The sequence below is a fragment of the Vanessa tameamea genome, chromosome 17 (genome assembly GCF_037043105.1).
Source record: "Vanessa tameamea isolate UH-Manoa-2023 chromosome 17, ilVanTame1 primary haplotype, whole genome shotgun sequence".
Taxonomy (NCBI): Eukaryota; Metazoa; Arthropoda; class Insecta; order Lepidoptera; family Nymphalidae; genus Vanessa; species Vanessa tameamea.
Genome location: NC_087325.1, coordinates 5,773,968 through 5,790,899, shown reverse-complemented (window position 1 = coordinate 5,790,899; position 16,932 = coordinate 5,773,968). Strand labels below are relative to the sequence as shown.

General features: G+C 32.9%; 2 protein-coding genes and 1 long non-coding RNA gene across 4 annotated transcripts in view; 1 reads left to right on the top strand and 2 right to left on the bottom strand.

The window, feature by feature from the left end:
- LOC113400554 (cytochrome b5 reductase 4) overlaps nucleotides 1–16,932 on the bottom strand; it is a 78,321-nt gene that overhangs the window by 53,166 nt on the left and 8,223 nt on the right. The window contains exon 1 of one of the 2 annotated variants that reach the window (XM_026640170.2): nucleotides 5,125–5,349. The exons of the other annotated variant lie outside the window; for it this stretch is intronic. The gene's annotated coding sequence lies outside the window, so the exon portion shown is untranslated. Of the gene's footprint in view, nucleotides 1–5,124; nucleotides 5,350–16,932 lie in introns of those variants that run through there. 2 annotated transcript variants of the gene reach the window in all.
- On the top strand, nucleotides 6,272–6,664 carry LOC135193756 (histone-lysine N-methyltransferase SETMAR-like). Its single transcript, XM_064217575.1, has one exon. It carries the CDS (start codon nucleotides 6,272–6,274, stop codon nucleotides 6,662–6,664), a length of 393 nt encoding a protein of 130 aa, XP_064073645.1.
- Nucleotides 8,067–12,614, bottom strand: LOC113400561 (uncharacterized). The gene is made up of 3 exons (XR_010309403.1): nucleotides 12,287–12,614; nucleotides 8,773–8,881; nucleotides 8,067–8,461 (listed from the first exon to the last, which is right to left on the bottom strand). It is a non-coding gene; the product is annotated as an uncharacterized LOC113400561 (long non-coding RNA).

The following is a 16,932-nucleotide window of genomic DNA, read 5'->3' as shown; positions in this document are numbered from 1 at the left end:
CTAATTTATCAAAACAAATTTCCTACCGACCCAGGAATCGTTCTAAAAATGTTTGAAAAGGGATCCGAAAATTGACAATTATACGATAATTCGTAATAACAGGCCCAAGGGCCACATTAATTATTTGTAAGAGGGTTCATCATTGCTTTCCTCTAGACCCGTCGTCGCTTAGCAACATCGAAACGTCTGTATATCGGATGAGTATGATCGGTCATTAACGGATCACAATAGCATCGGTTTATTTATCCCCAAACGAAACTACTCGAGACAGATATTAGAGTGCTCCTTGCTATAGGTAGCGCAGTCATATTGGCATTAATGTCTTATAATTAGAATTTAAATGAATATTTGGAACCAGACCTTCTTATTCTCAAATGTTGTTATTTTCAATGGAGAGGAGGACTTCTAATCAATCGGAAAAAATATTTTAACTTTCAAAAAAGCAAATTCCTTCAGAGCACAAGATACATTATAAACACATGTTAAACACATGAAAATTAATTGGTGTGAACCCAGTTTCTAACCTAAAATATACGGTTAAGATTCACGTGTAACGAAATGTTCACGAATTAAAGACTTACAATTTTTAAAGGTCGGTAGAAACATGTTGTAAAAAGTTTTATCAAACTTCAAAACTCCATTATTAATATATTATGAAAAGCTATATGCTATTAAAGCACAGAAATACTAATCAATCACAAATTAAGAAACTCAACTATTAGGAAAACGCACAGATATAATCAGTAGGTATATCGAATTTGAAGGTTTAATTCGGTGCTAAGCCGTTGATGTAAAAATGCAAAAAGAACGAATCGAAAGAAAGAACCTTCTTGAAACTTTCAAAGGTTTAGAGAGCACCACCACCTTACTACACGAATTGACTTGTGATGTTGTTACATTAAAAATTATAAATATATTTTTTAATGTAACAACATCAAAACCAACTGTCTGCATGTTAAATATCTATGGATGTTAATTAAGTTAGTTATTAAATGATAATAATATTAATTTAAGTAACTTCAAATTATTACAATACAATACAAACCAGTATTTAACACCATACACATACACAAGATGATAATAACCTATTCCAATGTCTGAATGAGTAAAGATAAACACACCCTAGATTTTTACGAGTCCATAATTGAATTCCATACATTATTTTAGATCTTGTCCAATGATATCATGGCAATTCAAGGTTGAAGTTTTTTATTTGTCTTTACTCCTTCCTAATAAATACTTATTATTATCACCTATTGCAATAGCAGGTGTAGTCTACATTGCGATGTTATATTTACGAGTTGACCCATACTAAATATTATATTTAAGTCTTATTAATAAAAATATAATATTATAAACATGCAAGTTTGTGCGTGTAGATGTTTAATCAATGGTTCAATCACGTTCTAATGGTTTGTAATAAAAAATCGGTTTAGATAGTGGAGTAAAGCTCAAGGCGCTTTTAAACAATATTCATAAAAATACACTAATAAATTTTTATTTAAAAAAAACCCGAGAAATGTGGGCGGACAGTCCGTAATAAAATAAATTTCTTATTTCATGTACCCACATAACGACGTGACGAATCTTTTAATTATAGGTAAAAATTGAAAATGAAATGTAATTTTCATTAAAATTTTTAAAGAAATGTTAGGGGATGATTCTATATTCATATATCCCACTCACCCAACCTCTGCACCATATCAAAATCAGCCATTGATGAGACCAATGAATTTCATATACACGGCGATAATAAACAGCCTTGGCTTCCCTGCAACTACAATACCCTTTAGGTCTCAACAGTGAAGGGCTGCCTATTGGAATACAAGCATTTGCAATCCACAACAATGACAGACTGTGTCTGGCAGTTGCTGAGGAGTTAGAAAAAGCATTTGGAGGGTGGATAGAACCATAAAATAATTGACTATTCTATATGTATGGTATGGATAGGTCTTCGTGGATAATTTAAAACCAAATATATTTACAATACTTTTTTGTTTGTAAAACAAAAAAGCTATGTACAGTCGGGTAAGAAAAGGTTCGTCACCTTAAGATCTATTTTCCTGTGCTTAGTATGAGCGATAATCTGCTTTACCGATTGAGTATGACATATTGGGTTAGAAAAGGTTCGTCACCTTAAGATCTATTTTCGTGTGCTCAGTATGAGCGATAATCTACTTTACCGATTGAGTATGACATATTGCGTCGCAATGTCATAATAAGTCGCATCTAGCAAAGAGTTAAATAGCGTTTAAAAGCTATAATAATAATAAGAAGATAGAGTAAAATAATATATACTCGCATCTAGTAAGCCTCTAATTGTTCCAGTCGGTCGCCGTCAATCGGGATGATAATTACCAACTTTTCACGAAACTTTATAGCCCTTCGTGAATGCTCGTGTAACATTGGAGATTAGGACATTGTCTTGTCTCTTATAAAAGAGAGTGCATAGTAGTAATCCTACATGCTACTAATATTATAAACGCGAAAGTTTGTGTGTATGGATCTGGCTGATTTCTCTGAGGTATGGATGGATGTTTGTTACTCTTTCACGTAAAAATTACTGAACGGTTTTGGATAAAATTTGGCACACAGATAGAATATGTACTGGAATAACATATAGGACACTTTTTATCCCAGGAAAACATAAAATCTCTCGGGAACGCGGGTGAAACCACAGGACGGAAGTAGTAAATAAAATAGTAAAAATAAATAGTAATTATGGTAAAATTTATTCATTTAAACAAATGTTATTTATTAACAGCATTTAAAACGGGATATTTACCATGTTTTTTATTTTTATTTGGTGGAGCTCGATATTTCGACATTATCTACGAATGTCTTGTTCACGAAAAATAACCATGTTAATTAAAAAAAAAAAAAGATGTTATTTATTTTATTAAAAATGAGTATATCCGCCATTCGTATCAATCACAGCTTGTAGTCGTCGCTGTCGCAGTGATCCAACAAGGAACAACTCTGAAGCCCTCCCAGACACTTCGAAAATGTTCTACGACTACTTTGGTTCTATCGTTATTATTTATTCACCGCTCCACCATCAAACCCCATCGATTTTCGATAGGGTATATCCGCCGCTTTTGCAGGCCAAGGAATCACCACCACTTCCCGGTGCCGATGGAACCACTCATCACACGTCATTACATTAAAAGTCACTTAAAGTAACGGCCGAATAATATTACAATCGTTTTAATTCTAAGATTGCAAGATATTGCAAGTATATGACACTGACAGACTTTGACAATTGACAATTAAGATATCATATCTAAAAATAATTTAAATCTTGTAATGACTAATGAGACTATAAAAAAGTTTTTATGTTGATATGACACTAGATGTAGTCCTTAGATGTTACACTATTTTGAACCAAGTTATCATACTATGTTAGTTTAATTTTATATGCAGTTGTCTGTATAGTGCTTTAGTTTCAAAGGTACTAAAAGTTTATGACTTGATAAAGGAGTGAATTTGAAAACTGACGAAGGTTTTCTTACTCTGACTACATAGTTTTTATTCACTTTATATACACCAGTGTAACAGATTAATAATACAAAATATGCCACATTACACCTCTAATAGGTTTTACCAGTAAGAGTAGGTTAAAAACAAAGATAAAAGAGAAAAAATATATGTATTAATTTGAAATACACAAGCAACCATTTTTAACTTTTAAATAAATTAATTTTGATACATCAACTTAGTTTATTACATATATTTTTCTATCACAAGCTTTTATTCATATTTTTTTAATAAATATTTAATAGTTTTAGATTATAGAGTTAAAAAATAGGGAAGACCTTGATTAAAAATATCTTTTGAATATTTAACCAATGTATTTAATGTTAAAAAATTATGATGGTTAATTATCTGAATATGATGTTAGTAACATTTCACTGCATTTTTGAGGAAAAAAATAGATAACTTATTTGTTATATTTCCATGTTCCCCAATTATGTCAAATAATGTTGCTACCCGAATATGCTAACTTAACAAAACTTTGACACAGATCAACTCTTAGAATTTTCTTAAGAAATATCAATGAAATGATTTATTAAAAAGATGTCCTTGCTTAATTTTATACTTCCTTTTACAATTTAGAAAGAAAATGTCTGACACAGGCAAAAATAATCTGATACACCCAAAACTATTTAATTGTCTGGATTGTATATGCATAAATTAGAAGCACCTTTTATTTCCATTTTGCTAAATACTTAATAATTAAAAGAATTTCTTTCCTATTTATTTTGATAGACATTTAATTTCATAGCATGGGTTGCTAGCCTCTCAGTATACAAATTACTTTACAACATAGTCATAACCGTTGTTTTGTTGTAGACATTTCTTATCCATAAAATTAATTGTACCTGAAATATAATCAATTTTGTTATTATGAAAAAAACAATTTTTAATATGATTAATAAAATGAATATAAAAACAATCATATTTTTTTATTATTTTTGTATACAATATCATGCAATTATAAACAATTTTTAACCAAAAATATCACAAATCTTACCTCCTTCCCTCAAATATGACATTAAATGTTTTGCAGAATCCCATGCAACATCACAATTGCTTTCAGATAATGAATCGAGGTGATTAAAACAATTTTCAGTTTTTAGAGAAAACAAAAAGGCACCAATGAGAACCTTTTGCCTTAGCAGGTGAATTATTATCATTGAGAGCAAACAATACAAACTTCTTGGTATCAATGACTAGGGGTTCTAGGAAAATATTTATTTAACAAGCTTGAACCATTTTTATACATTGTAACTTCAGGTGAAACAAACAAGATTTCATTGACATTTTTAAACAATACTTTTTCGAAGTATTCAAAATAAAATGAAATTACAGTATCATTTAGCCAATGTGGCCCACAGAGTAATTCAACGTCAGATTCATGTAATAAGATTTCATGATAACTTAAAGCTGATGATTTTGCCATAATTTTATGAAGTTTTACAAAAATTCTTCAATTGAAATTGTGTTTAGGTAAACACACGTTCTCATCACCTAGTCAGCTGCTAATAAAGACAAACATAGACATAATTTATTGATAAAAATAGGCTTCTATATGTACCTTTATGAACATAAAATATGACTCACCTTTTCACAATGATGTTAAAACCATTAAAAATAGTCTTTCTTTGAGCCGAGATACATAAATATTAAAATTCACTACCACCGATAAAAGTAAATAAAACAATTTATTAATTTTTTTAAATAAAGTGTCAGTAAAAAACAAATTTCTGCATGTTAATTTTAAGATATATATTTTTTTTATCTCGATATAAAAATACAATCACATGAAAAAAACAAAATACACTTTTAAATCCGAATACATATTAAATGCAGTCAATTTTATTTGACAACTGGTTTATGTGACAAAAGATAAATGACACTTCACAGTGTTGTAAGTTGCTTATAATCATTAAAGATTCAGTAATATACAATATATTTATTTACTATGCAATTTCAATTATCTAGTTGTTAAATTATGTTGTTGAACTAAACATTTCTGTTTTTTTCTGTTCAGTTTGTATGTCATCGGTAAGCAAGTAAAGTTCTTGATTCTGTGTCTGTTAGTAGTCATAACTCTCAGCTGTCTAGAATACCTTATCTATTATCTAACAAATTCTCTTAAGTTAGTGGGGAGATCCATTTACGACCGTTTTTAATAGTCGATCTATCCCTGGTTTCAGTAACTCAAGATAGACAAATCTGTTCTTTTGTCCTTACTTTATCTGCAATAGCCTATCGACGATTAGCATTTCCTATCGGAACTAGCTATCCGTCGTCAGGAGGACGGATAACTTACAAGAGATAGGAACGCTCATATATATTGTACTTACCAGCATTTCAATACAAGTTTAAACTTACTCTCGATATCGATAAAGCTATTACTACCAACCAACACCGTGGACGGATCCATCACAAAGCACTTCAGAGATAGTTGCAGGCTAAGGTGGTAAGTGATAAAACTGTATTAATCAACTTGCAATCACGCGTCGACTGCTGTGTTACTTTGCTCAACCGATATAATAATGAAGGGCCATTAAATCGAATCATTACTTGTGATGAAAAGTAGATTCTGTACGATAATTGGAAGCGCTTGTCGTAATGGATGAACCCTGGAGACCCAGCTAAATCCTAACCTAAACAAAAATTAACTTAGAAAAAGTCACTTGTGAGTGTTTGGTGGACTAGTTCCGGTGTCGTTCACTACAGCTTCCTAAAATCTGGCCAAACGATTATGGCAGATATCTATTGTCAGCAACTGCAAACTATGAAGGAAGAATTAGCTGCTAAACAACCGAGATTGGTTAATCGCTCTAGGCCACTGCTGCTTCACGACAACACAAGACCATACACTGCACAACAAATAGCCCCTAAGTTAGATGAGCTACAATTGGAATGTCTGCGACATCCACAGAACTCCCTGGACCCTGCTCCAACAGATTACCAATTTTTCCGGAATTTGGACAACTTCTTACAAGGAAAAAAATTCAACTCCGATGCGGCAGTCCAAACCGCCTTCAAAGAGTTGATTGATTCTCGCCCCCATGGTTTTTTTAGTAAAGGGTTCAATGAACTACCTATGACATGGCAAAAGTACATAGATAACAACGGTGCATACTTTGATTAATTAAATATATGTCGGCGGGAAACTCCCGTACAAAACGCCAATTTCATATGTAAGGACCTAATGTGTTTAAAGATTAGTCAATAGACACGCAATAATTGCAATATCTTTGACAAATCTTCGAAAGAAACTAATGAGCCCTATGAAACGTCTGACATGATGTACATTTTGAGGTACTGGAAAATTATGTATAGCTAGTCTAACGGAAATCCGGTCGTATACTTAATCCAAATACACTAAAACCTAGAAAGTCTAACTGTTTTTGAAAGAAGTAACATTTCGATTGAAAATAATTTTGTACTTGTTCTGGTTCTTGACAGTTGACTGCTTTACCACCTAGCCTTAATGAACGATCTTCAATTCCATACAATAAACAATCGACAGCCGGCTTCTCGAAAATATCACGAGTAAAAAAATTTAAACGTTTACGGGTGTGTTCAGAAAGCTGTGTGTGTGTCTGCCCCTGAGATTCCTGGATGGTCATGACGCGTGACCTCTCACCTTTTCCTTATACATGGTCCATCAAGAGTTTCTTTCCTTCCTGCTTATGGACCAATTATAGGGTTCCGGTTTGGTCGGATGGTATGTTGGAGTCAGTGAACCTATCAATTTTGAAGGAGGAGACGACGCTATCCCCATAGCGGAGTAAATATTACGGTATACCTCGCGAATGGCGTATTCGACGTCCAGGGGGTTTCTGTGCTTACAGGATAACTAATGGGTGATGTTTGTTGTCACATTTCGATGGCAGTACCTCCTTTCAAATAAATTTTCTCTGTCGATATAAGGCAACTGAACTTGATTTGACTTTTTCAACAAATCGGTTCGTTAAGTGTTCTTTCAGATCTTTGGCGGTTTCGACTGTGGAGGTGACATGTGGGTACATAGAGGTTAGATATCAGTCTTGGTATCAATGCATAGAAAATCGACAATGTTAAAGACTTAAAGCGGAGAATAATGACAAATACACAGAGAATAACTATGGATCACATTATGTAATATGTTTAACAAAGTAACATGGCGAGGTTTAAATTTCATTGTTACTATTATTTTTACTTATGTAATAAATTAGCTATCCGTATAAAATATGACAGAATATACACCACGAAGATAGAATAGCGAATTCTAATTTAGAAAAATACAAAGTTAGTTTGATAACTTTTCCTGGTATTTTCTTTGTTACAATTTTAATGTTTAAAATAGTTAAGAATTTAAAGCATTTTCGTGATTTCTTCAAAATAATAACCTAACATTTTAAATGCAATATGAATGCAAACAAAGCTAAGGTAAAATTAATAAAAATTATCTAAAATTATTGACATTTATGTATTGGTAACATTGGTGATCAAATTAGTTTCTATTTGAAATTTGGGTAACAAATTTGTAGGTAACATAAAAAACTAAATACGATGTCTGTTATTAATTTAATAACATAAAAAATCACTCACAACATTGTTATGCTCAGTAAAAAAAAATTTTGTCATACATTTATAACATTTACATTAAATACAACACACAAACGTCCAACTATGAAGATTGATGGTGATGAGTAACAACTTCACAACTTTTGATAACTCAAAATAAATACATATATTAAATAATGTTGATACTGATTGCGCTCACAAATAAGAAGCATTTTCCAAATATTGGAATATTTCTCCTATGCTTGCTTTAGGTAAGCAATTGGATCTGCACGCTCTTTAGCTTTGGTTCAATCCAATGAAGACCTTTTAGTGCCAGGGATGTACTTCTTGGGGTTTTCCAAGAACTCAAAAAGTATATCATCCCCCCAGGTAATACCTATAATTAAAAATATTTAAATGAATCTAGCCATATATCTAATACATTATCAATACCTACTTACTCAATATTTAGCTAAATGTAATGTTAAAAATTTTCAAAACATAGCAAAATTATGTAACTAGTTTATCAGCATATTATAATGGACCGTGTCCGTAAAAATGTTACATCTTATCTAACTGATAATTGAAACTTATCTAACATTATGTATTTAATCATTTCAAGATTTCATAATTACAATTAAGTCAAACAATATAGTTTTCAAACATATTAGGATAATTTATTAATAAGATAGTAGTATAAAAAAATACCTTTAGCTTTGTTGGCCTCTGCGTATGAGAAACCAGCAGCTTGGCCAGTTTTGCGTCCAAAGAAGCCATGGAAGTTAGGTTTTATTTTATGTTTGCCACCAGCCCCGACCTGATAATTTGATAATCATAACAACATAAATGTAACAATATATATATTGTCAAATTTCTTAGATATAATTATTAGATATAATCATTAATAAATAAGAAGAATATTGGAGTTTGGTTTCCAAAACAATTATTAAATGGTAAGATATTTAGATTTTTTCAAAAGTTAATCAAAAGCTGTGCTTAGCACACCTCTGCACAAAGATTTTCTTTTAATTTTCAGCATTACCAGCAGGGATACCCATGGTGTTTATATAAAAATATAAATTAAATTCTTAAAAAATATAAAATTTACAATGAAATGTGTTATATATAATAAATTTGTAAACCGCTTGGAAGAATTTCGTTTTGAATAATAATTACTCACGTAACTATATATATGCTTAACTAATTAACCACTGCATTTTATTTAAATCTAAATAAATATTCAAGCAGCGCCTCTTAAAGGTACATTAATTGGTTAATGAAAAACAATCATAACCAAATGTAATATGAAGACGAGCCCCTTATTTTAAAGGGAGAAAAAAAATCGATGAGTTTCCAATAACTATATGTAGTTTTTTTTATAAGTTAAGTTACTGCTGGAGGCGCTTAATGGCTTTGATAGTGGTCCGGTCCGCACCAGGACACGTTTTGGTTTGTAAGATTTAGTTGTCATTGGTGGATGGCACAGAGTTAAGGTAATCTACGACTGCGTTTACCTTTAAGAGGTGATCGGGGTCTTCCGGTTGGTTGCTTGGTGAGCATTATGTTTAAAATGTGTCGGCTAAGCACTTGACCTTATCCAGGTTGTCTACTGCGGGTGTGAAGTTAGGAATGGAGGCATGGTCGTAGTCGTGGCATAACCCTGAGAGATCTGGGCATCGACCAAAACGCTGTGTGTGTTACGAAATTCCTTGAAGCGGGCTTTGACGTTCCCCTGAAGGGTACAGAGTTGCGTCCAGTTTTCTTTCATTTTTTTCGCGAAATAAGGTTTTTGAAGTCTTCAGGGAGCTCCCAACGCTCGTTAGGGCGTACTTGTGATCTCCCTGGAGCACTCATAAATTTGGTCGCTTATGTGATTCAGGATTCGTTAATCGCGGCCGCTTTCGCAACGTCGACGGAGTCAATTCTATCGGGAAATGCCCTTTTAGGGATCGTGAGTCTGAGGACTGTAGCAGCTCTTTGAATTTGTTCCAGTCAACGATTGTTTTGGTTGGATGACGAAGTGGGTCGTCGGGCCCTAGTTCTACGATAACAGGACTCTGATTCTAACTCTGATAGTGTCTCGATTGAACGTAACTGTAAGGTCACGGCTTTCTAGATCACCACGTCGAGGACGTCTGGGCAATCTCTAGGGTTTTCCGAGAGTGGGAATCGAGTGGTCGTCATTGGTGCAATGACAGCAAAATTGTACGACTGGAGGTGAGACAGTTGTTCTAGTTTTCTACTCCTAGCATTTGTATGGAGAGAGTTCCATTCTCGATGTTTACTATTTAGGTCGCCGGTCAAAATTACCGCGCTACCTGTTGAAAGAAGTGACTTAATGTTACTTTCTAGAAGCTCTTTGGACGGTTGGAGGTAAGCTGAAGTTAGTATGACTGGTTGATGGCTTGTCATACTTAGTTGGCAGATAGACACTTCGATATTTGTGAGCGGCGGGCTGTCGAGCGGCACGCAGTGCACTGACTTTTTGTAATAAATAATCGTAACCCTCTGGCGGAGATACAATCGTTGTATATTATGCGATAGTTAGCCATATTAGGGCTACGTGTTCTTGGTTTGAGAAATGTCTCATGCACTAGCATGACGTCGACAGACTAGATCGATTTGCTGGATAAGACCGTTTGCGTTGAATGTAATTAGGCTTAGAGAGCGAGGCTTTAATCTAGCGTGTGTTTAATCTAGAGTGTTCAAAATCTGCGCTTATAATCATTAGTCTTGTATGAGAATGTTTTGTTTACATAGTATAATATATTATGGGCTAGGTTAGATTATTTAAAATAAAAAAAATAAAAATTTAGGTACTACTCGTACTAATTTGCTTGGTTAGCATATATATTACAGGTTAGGTTGAATTTTGCTTGTATGTTGGTTTGAATAGGGTATTAATATGTTGGTTAAAAACTGCTTAAAATTTATAAAATCTTAATCTTTTAAAGTAAAAGTACCACGATAACAGTCGGTAGGAGCTACTTATTATTATTTGTATGTATAAACTGTCATAATATACATTACATACTCAAACGATTTTGATTTTATTTACTACAAGTTACTTTTATTTTTATTTATTAGGTCAACACAAATTAAGGTTTGGTAGCAGCGGCATTCCTCTGATCAATACCTAAACAAGCCTTTAAAAATGTGCTTAGTACGTAGGTACTAAATAAGCTCAGAACGAGAAGCAGTATTAATAGCTAATCATGAACGACACAACGTCAGAACTCTCAAGAGAAGGCAAATATCGGCAACGATTGCAAACAAAAACTGAACAAACCTGTCAGAGTGGGGAAAATTATTAATACGCTGATAGAGAAAGAGTAAAATAATGAAATGTGGTAGCAAGAAACTACACACCAATGTCAATCACGACTAAATGCAATGACATTTTAACTTCGACATACTCTAAATAGAAGATCATTAGGTTCATCAGAAGAAGTCTTTTCTAAGCTATCTGTTAATTCTTTCTAAATCTGTAAACTTTTAGAGGAAAGTGTTTTTTAGCAAATTGTTATCACATGAATATAATATAGATAGTGATATATGAATATATATAGAAATGGTTGTATAATTAACATTAAGATACTAACTTTTTTTTATGATATTGGTACGCGGACGAGCAAATGGGCCACCTGATGGTAAGGTGTCACCACCGCCCATAGACAATGGCGTTGTAAGAAATATTAACCATTCCTTACATCACCAATGCGCCACCCACCTTGGGAACTAAGATGTTACGTCCCTTGTGCCTGTAGTTACACTGGCTCACTCACCCTTCAAACCGAAACACAACAATACTGAGTACTGCTGTTTGGCGGTAGAATATCTGATGAGTGGGTGGTACCTAACCTGACGGACTTGCACAAAGCCGTACCACCAAGTAAATTCAATAAAAACTACGAAGTAAATTGCACGTTTATCTTCTTACACTTTTTTGTCAAATCATTTATAAAAATATAGCAGTAGAGATATTCTGTAAGAACAAACTCGATACTCACCGCGTAACTCGACCGTGGTATATCATAACGTGATATGCGACATTTACTATAATAATTATAAACTTACTGGAAACACGTAGCAAAATGTCGTATCAACGTATGTCAACGAATATTAATTTAAATTAAGAGAGACATTTTGGTAGTAAATTTATGAGACAGGTACAAGTTTATGTTAATCAAGCTTTTCCTCTAAAAAAATTGTCTCGGCTTACCAGTAGCAGATCTTGATTTGATTAACGGTGGGTACATACTGCTTGATTGAGTTTTCTCTTTTGTGAATGATCATCTAAGGATTTGTTGGAGCGTGTTTGAAGCGGTGTCTTTGCAAATGGTGTAGGGGAGGACGGCAACGAAAGTGGTGATGATAATCGTAACGGCGAAGTCGGTGTAACGAAACTAGATGAAAGAGACAGTTCTGATTCTGAATTCACAAAGGAATTTGTCTCAGGTAAGTCAGGATTACCGGTGACATCTGTGCAGAGTACTACGATGGAAAGGTATATTTCAAGAGAATTATTTCCTGTCGGCGACGTGTCTTCGTGTTGAAGCGTAACGGACATATCCATCTGAAAAGAAAAAACGATAATGTACATAATAGGTATATATAATATTTATATATACCAGTATTGTAAAATTTAAGGTGTTATATGTTGCTTAAAACAAAAGTTGTGTTTTATACAGATTGTTGGATGTCTTAATTTATATACATTAATTTATTTACCACGAATAATACAAACCAATACCAAACACACACTGCAACATCTGAAGAACTTGTATCAATACGAGCATTGTTCAGTTGCGGTGCCTTTCCATTGAAAGCCAGCCAATAGCATTTCACAGTATCCAAAACAATATATTACTTTCAAAAAGAACGTGCTAAATGAAGTAATATAAAATACAAAATAAAATAAATTACTTGTATTTTGTGATGTATCACACATGTAAAATTATATGGTTATTTTCAAACACAATTTTAAGTTTATATGATTTTTGTAACTAGCTTTTTTATCCCATCGGTGTTTTAATAATGGTGAAAACTTTGAATTTCCAACATAGCTCAGTAGATAAAACACGTCATGAGCAAAACAGTATAAGGAACCGAAGAGAGGGGTAGTGCGGGGTCCCACAGGGTACTGTAAAATAGGGTAAGAACTCTGATGTAGGGGTATTTAGTGATGGTAGGGCTTTGTGCAACCCCTCTAGGTTATCTACCTTACAATGATACTGAGGATTATTGTGTTCCAGTTTGAAGGGCGAGTGACCAGTGTTACTACAGACGCAAGAGGCATAACATCTTAGTTCCCAATGATGTTCTAGTAAACAGATATGTTATAAACGCGCAAAAGGTGAAGACTAGAAAACGTCCTAATTGGGACGTATTGTCTTTAGTCTGTGTCGCGCACGACAACGAGTAATACGTTTCGCGCTCCTCGTAATAACTATCCAAATGCCATCGTGTGTGAAAGTGTACCAATTACGATACCAAAGTTAATACAACACAAGGGATCTCATACCACATGTAAGTAAGCAATATACTTTGATTTATTAATATATTTCATTTATTTTTCTAATATTCTGATATTTGGAGGTTAGAAAAAAGAAAGAGATGGAAAATACATTTTTTGTCATGTTTTTGTTAAGAATGACAAGGATGCGTGCGTTCCGGACATAGAATAAAAGTACAGATGCGAATATTAGGCAGTAAAGTCATCTTTACTCCAGAGTTCTCTTTTTCTTTTAATAACGTTTTTATAATTTTGTTTGATACACTTAATTATAAATTAAACTTGTCGAATATAAGAAAAGAAAATATAAATAGTTTATCATTAACACAATATGTTAAAATAAAGCTACCACTGAAAACAGGCTTCAAGGGTGGATCGCTATTATTCGTAAACAAAGAAGTGATTGCAGTTGGACGCCTTCAAAAAGTAGTAGAATTTGTAGCAATCATTTCAAAGCTACCGATAAATATTCTTCAAACAAAGGTCGTACACTTCTCAAAAATAACGCTGTTCTCGTTATAGAGGTAATAAAAAGAGTAAAAAACTAAATGAAATATATATATATATATATATATATATATCTAGCCTACCTTAATAGTGACGAGATATATTTTACTTATATTGTTTTATTTCCTAGGAACACATCAATATAAATATTGAAAACTCCCCGACAAGTCTCGACAATGTCAGCATACTGGATATGGTAGATATTTTTGAAACACCCAGATAAGCAGCACTTAAAAAACGCGTACGTTAATTAACATGCAAGAAAAAACTGTTGCAGAAAAAAAAATAAAGTACTAGTTCAACAAAATAAAAGACTGAAGAAACGTGTTGCCAACATAGCCGTGATATTGAAAGATTTAAAGAAAAAAAATTACATTTCGAAAGAACAGCTTACTCAACTAAATTTATTCCGCTCATATAAATAATCCCGAAATTAGAATGCTCTCTAAGAGACAGAAAAGAAATAAATTGAATCTTTTCGAAATATTTTCTTTTGTATGATTGTTTTTATAATATGTGTATTTCTTTCTTTTTAAAACGTCTTTAATTTTTCACCTACCTTTTATACTATTTATTTGTTATATAGGCATAAATCCCGGCTACAAATTCTGTACACGTGGTTTGTACCTTCTGCCTAATGAATTTGTTAGTCTATGATGGCAACGTGCGGTGATTGGTGGCCCGAATAATATTTGTTTACATTTACACGCAATTAAAACATCTTGTTGTCTCTTTTATTCTTATAGTTTTTATCAAGCTTTCCTTTTCACTTGTAGCGAAATGTAAAATAAACGGCCCCCGGCGCGGAACACTTTTTTCTGTTGTTTAGTAAGTGTATAACAAATCTATTTATTAGAATTTCATTATTAGTTCCTAAGGTTGGTGTTTTTGTGTGAGGACGCCATTTTTGTGTTATGAGGTGCTCTAGTCACCAACGAGGTTCGCGTGTGTGGATCTAGTGGCCACCACCACCTGCAGGTGGCCAGGTACATGAAATATCTATACCTCGTAATAACGTAGGCGCCAGTCCATGGATGCGAGAGACGCGGGCCTGGCGTATTCTATTTCAGACGTCCCTGCGGAGGACTCGCATTATTTTACTGTCTATATTTAATATACTTTTCGGATAGATAAAGAAAACAGCTTTTCCCTTTCGAAAAAAGCTCTTATATACATATCGATAACGATGTAGTGTTTTGTTTTGGGACACTCGTTTTACATAAACTCTTTTTTCACTTGTAAGTCAATTATTAAAAATGTCGACAACCAATAATCGACATCGAGGCGTCTGTGTGATCGGTCATTAACAGATCATAGTTGCATCAGTTTATTTATCCCCAAATAAAACTTTAATTCGGAACCGGCCTGGTTCCAAATATTCATTTAAATTATTATAAAATATTCTTATTATAGAATGTTGGAGAGGAATATTTCCATACATATTGATTATGTAATATATATTTAAACTTTCAAGTAAACAAGGTTTTATTGTACCCTCTGCCTTATCAGGAGACCAATTCCACTAACATGTAATTGTTATGAAAGGTTCCTGATTGTATTCCAATCTAACTTCGATTATTCCTCACAAAAATAAGCTTCAGCTTAATCGTAACTGCGGGCCAATTTTACATATTTGTATCAGTTACGATATAGTTCCGGTCATATTCCGATCCAATTTCGACCAACTGCACATAGATCGTTGTATTAGTAGAATAGAAAAACGGCTGAACAGCATCGATAACGTTTCGATTCATTTGCTATAAAATGTAAATTTGTTAGTTGAATTTACGCCCAGATAGAACATAAACTTCTTATCGATATCAAAATGCCTAAAGAAAATACTCATTTCACCGGCTTAAACCATTTTTAAAGATTATTTAACCCGGGTTAAATAAACAAGATTTATTTGAAATTTTCAAACAGAACTTCTTGTGTTTAATAAACAAAAGAAATATGACCTATCCAACGGCTTTATGTACATCATCACACTCACAAAGTATACTTAATTGTTACTGAACTAAATGGTAAATGCAACCAGTATTTCACACCATACTATACACTAGATGATAATAGCCTATTCCAATGTCAGAATGATTAAAGCTAAACGCACCCTAGATTAAAATATTACATGTGAATAGCTCTGGTATATTATGCACTACGAAACAGTTCTTGATTAATATAATTTTATTTATTATACAACACTACACAACCCAAATTCTTATATCCACATCAATTTTACTAAATAATATTGCAAAACACATTTACAAATCCATACTATATGTACATTATTTTAGACTTCGTCCAATGATGTCATGGCAATTCATGGTTAAAGTTGTTTATTTGTCTTTGCTTCTTTCTAAAAAAATACCTATTACAGGCTATTCCAATAGCAAGAGGATATCACATTGCGATATTATATTTACAGCGAATGAACTGATACTAAACATTATATTTATAAATCTTACCAATGAGGAGCTAATGTTATAAACGGGAGAGTTTGTGCGCGTAGATGTTTATTGTTAAATAAATGCTTTAATCGCGTTCTAACGGTTTGTACTAAAAAATCAGTATAGATTGTGGAATACAGCTTAAGGTACTTTTAAGAATATTCATAAAAATATACTACTAACATTTTATTTAAAATTGTATATTAAAATCCCGAGGAAAGAGGGTAGTCCATAATAAAATAAATTTATGTCATGTACCCACATAACGACGTGATGAAACTTTTAGTGATATTATGTAAAAAAATGAAAATGAAATGTCATTTTCATTAATGTTTACTGAAATAATTTCACCTAGCTATTTTACCTGACGACAGACCGGTGACTTCTAAGCAAAACAGA

Bases quoted from the DNA above. Each gene is read 5' to 3' on its own strand.
- LOC135193756 (XM_064217575.1), top strand. From the start codon at position 6,272: ATGGCAGATATCTATTGTCAGCAACTGCAAACTATGAAGGAAGAATTA.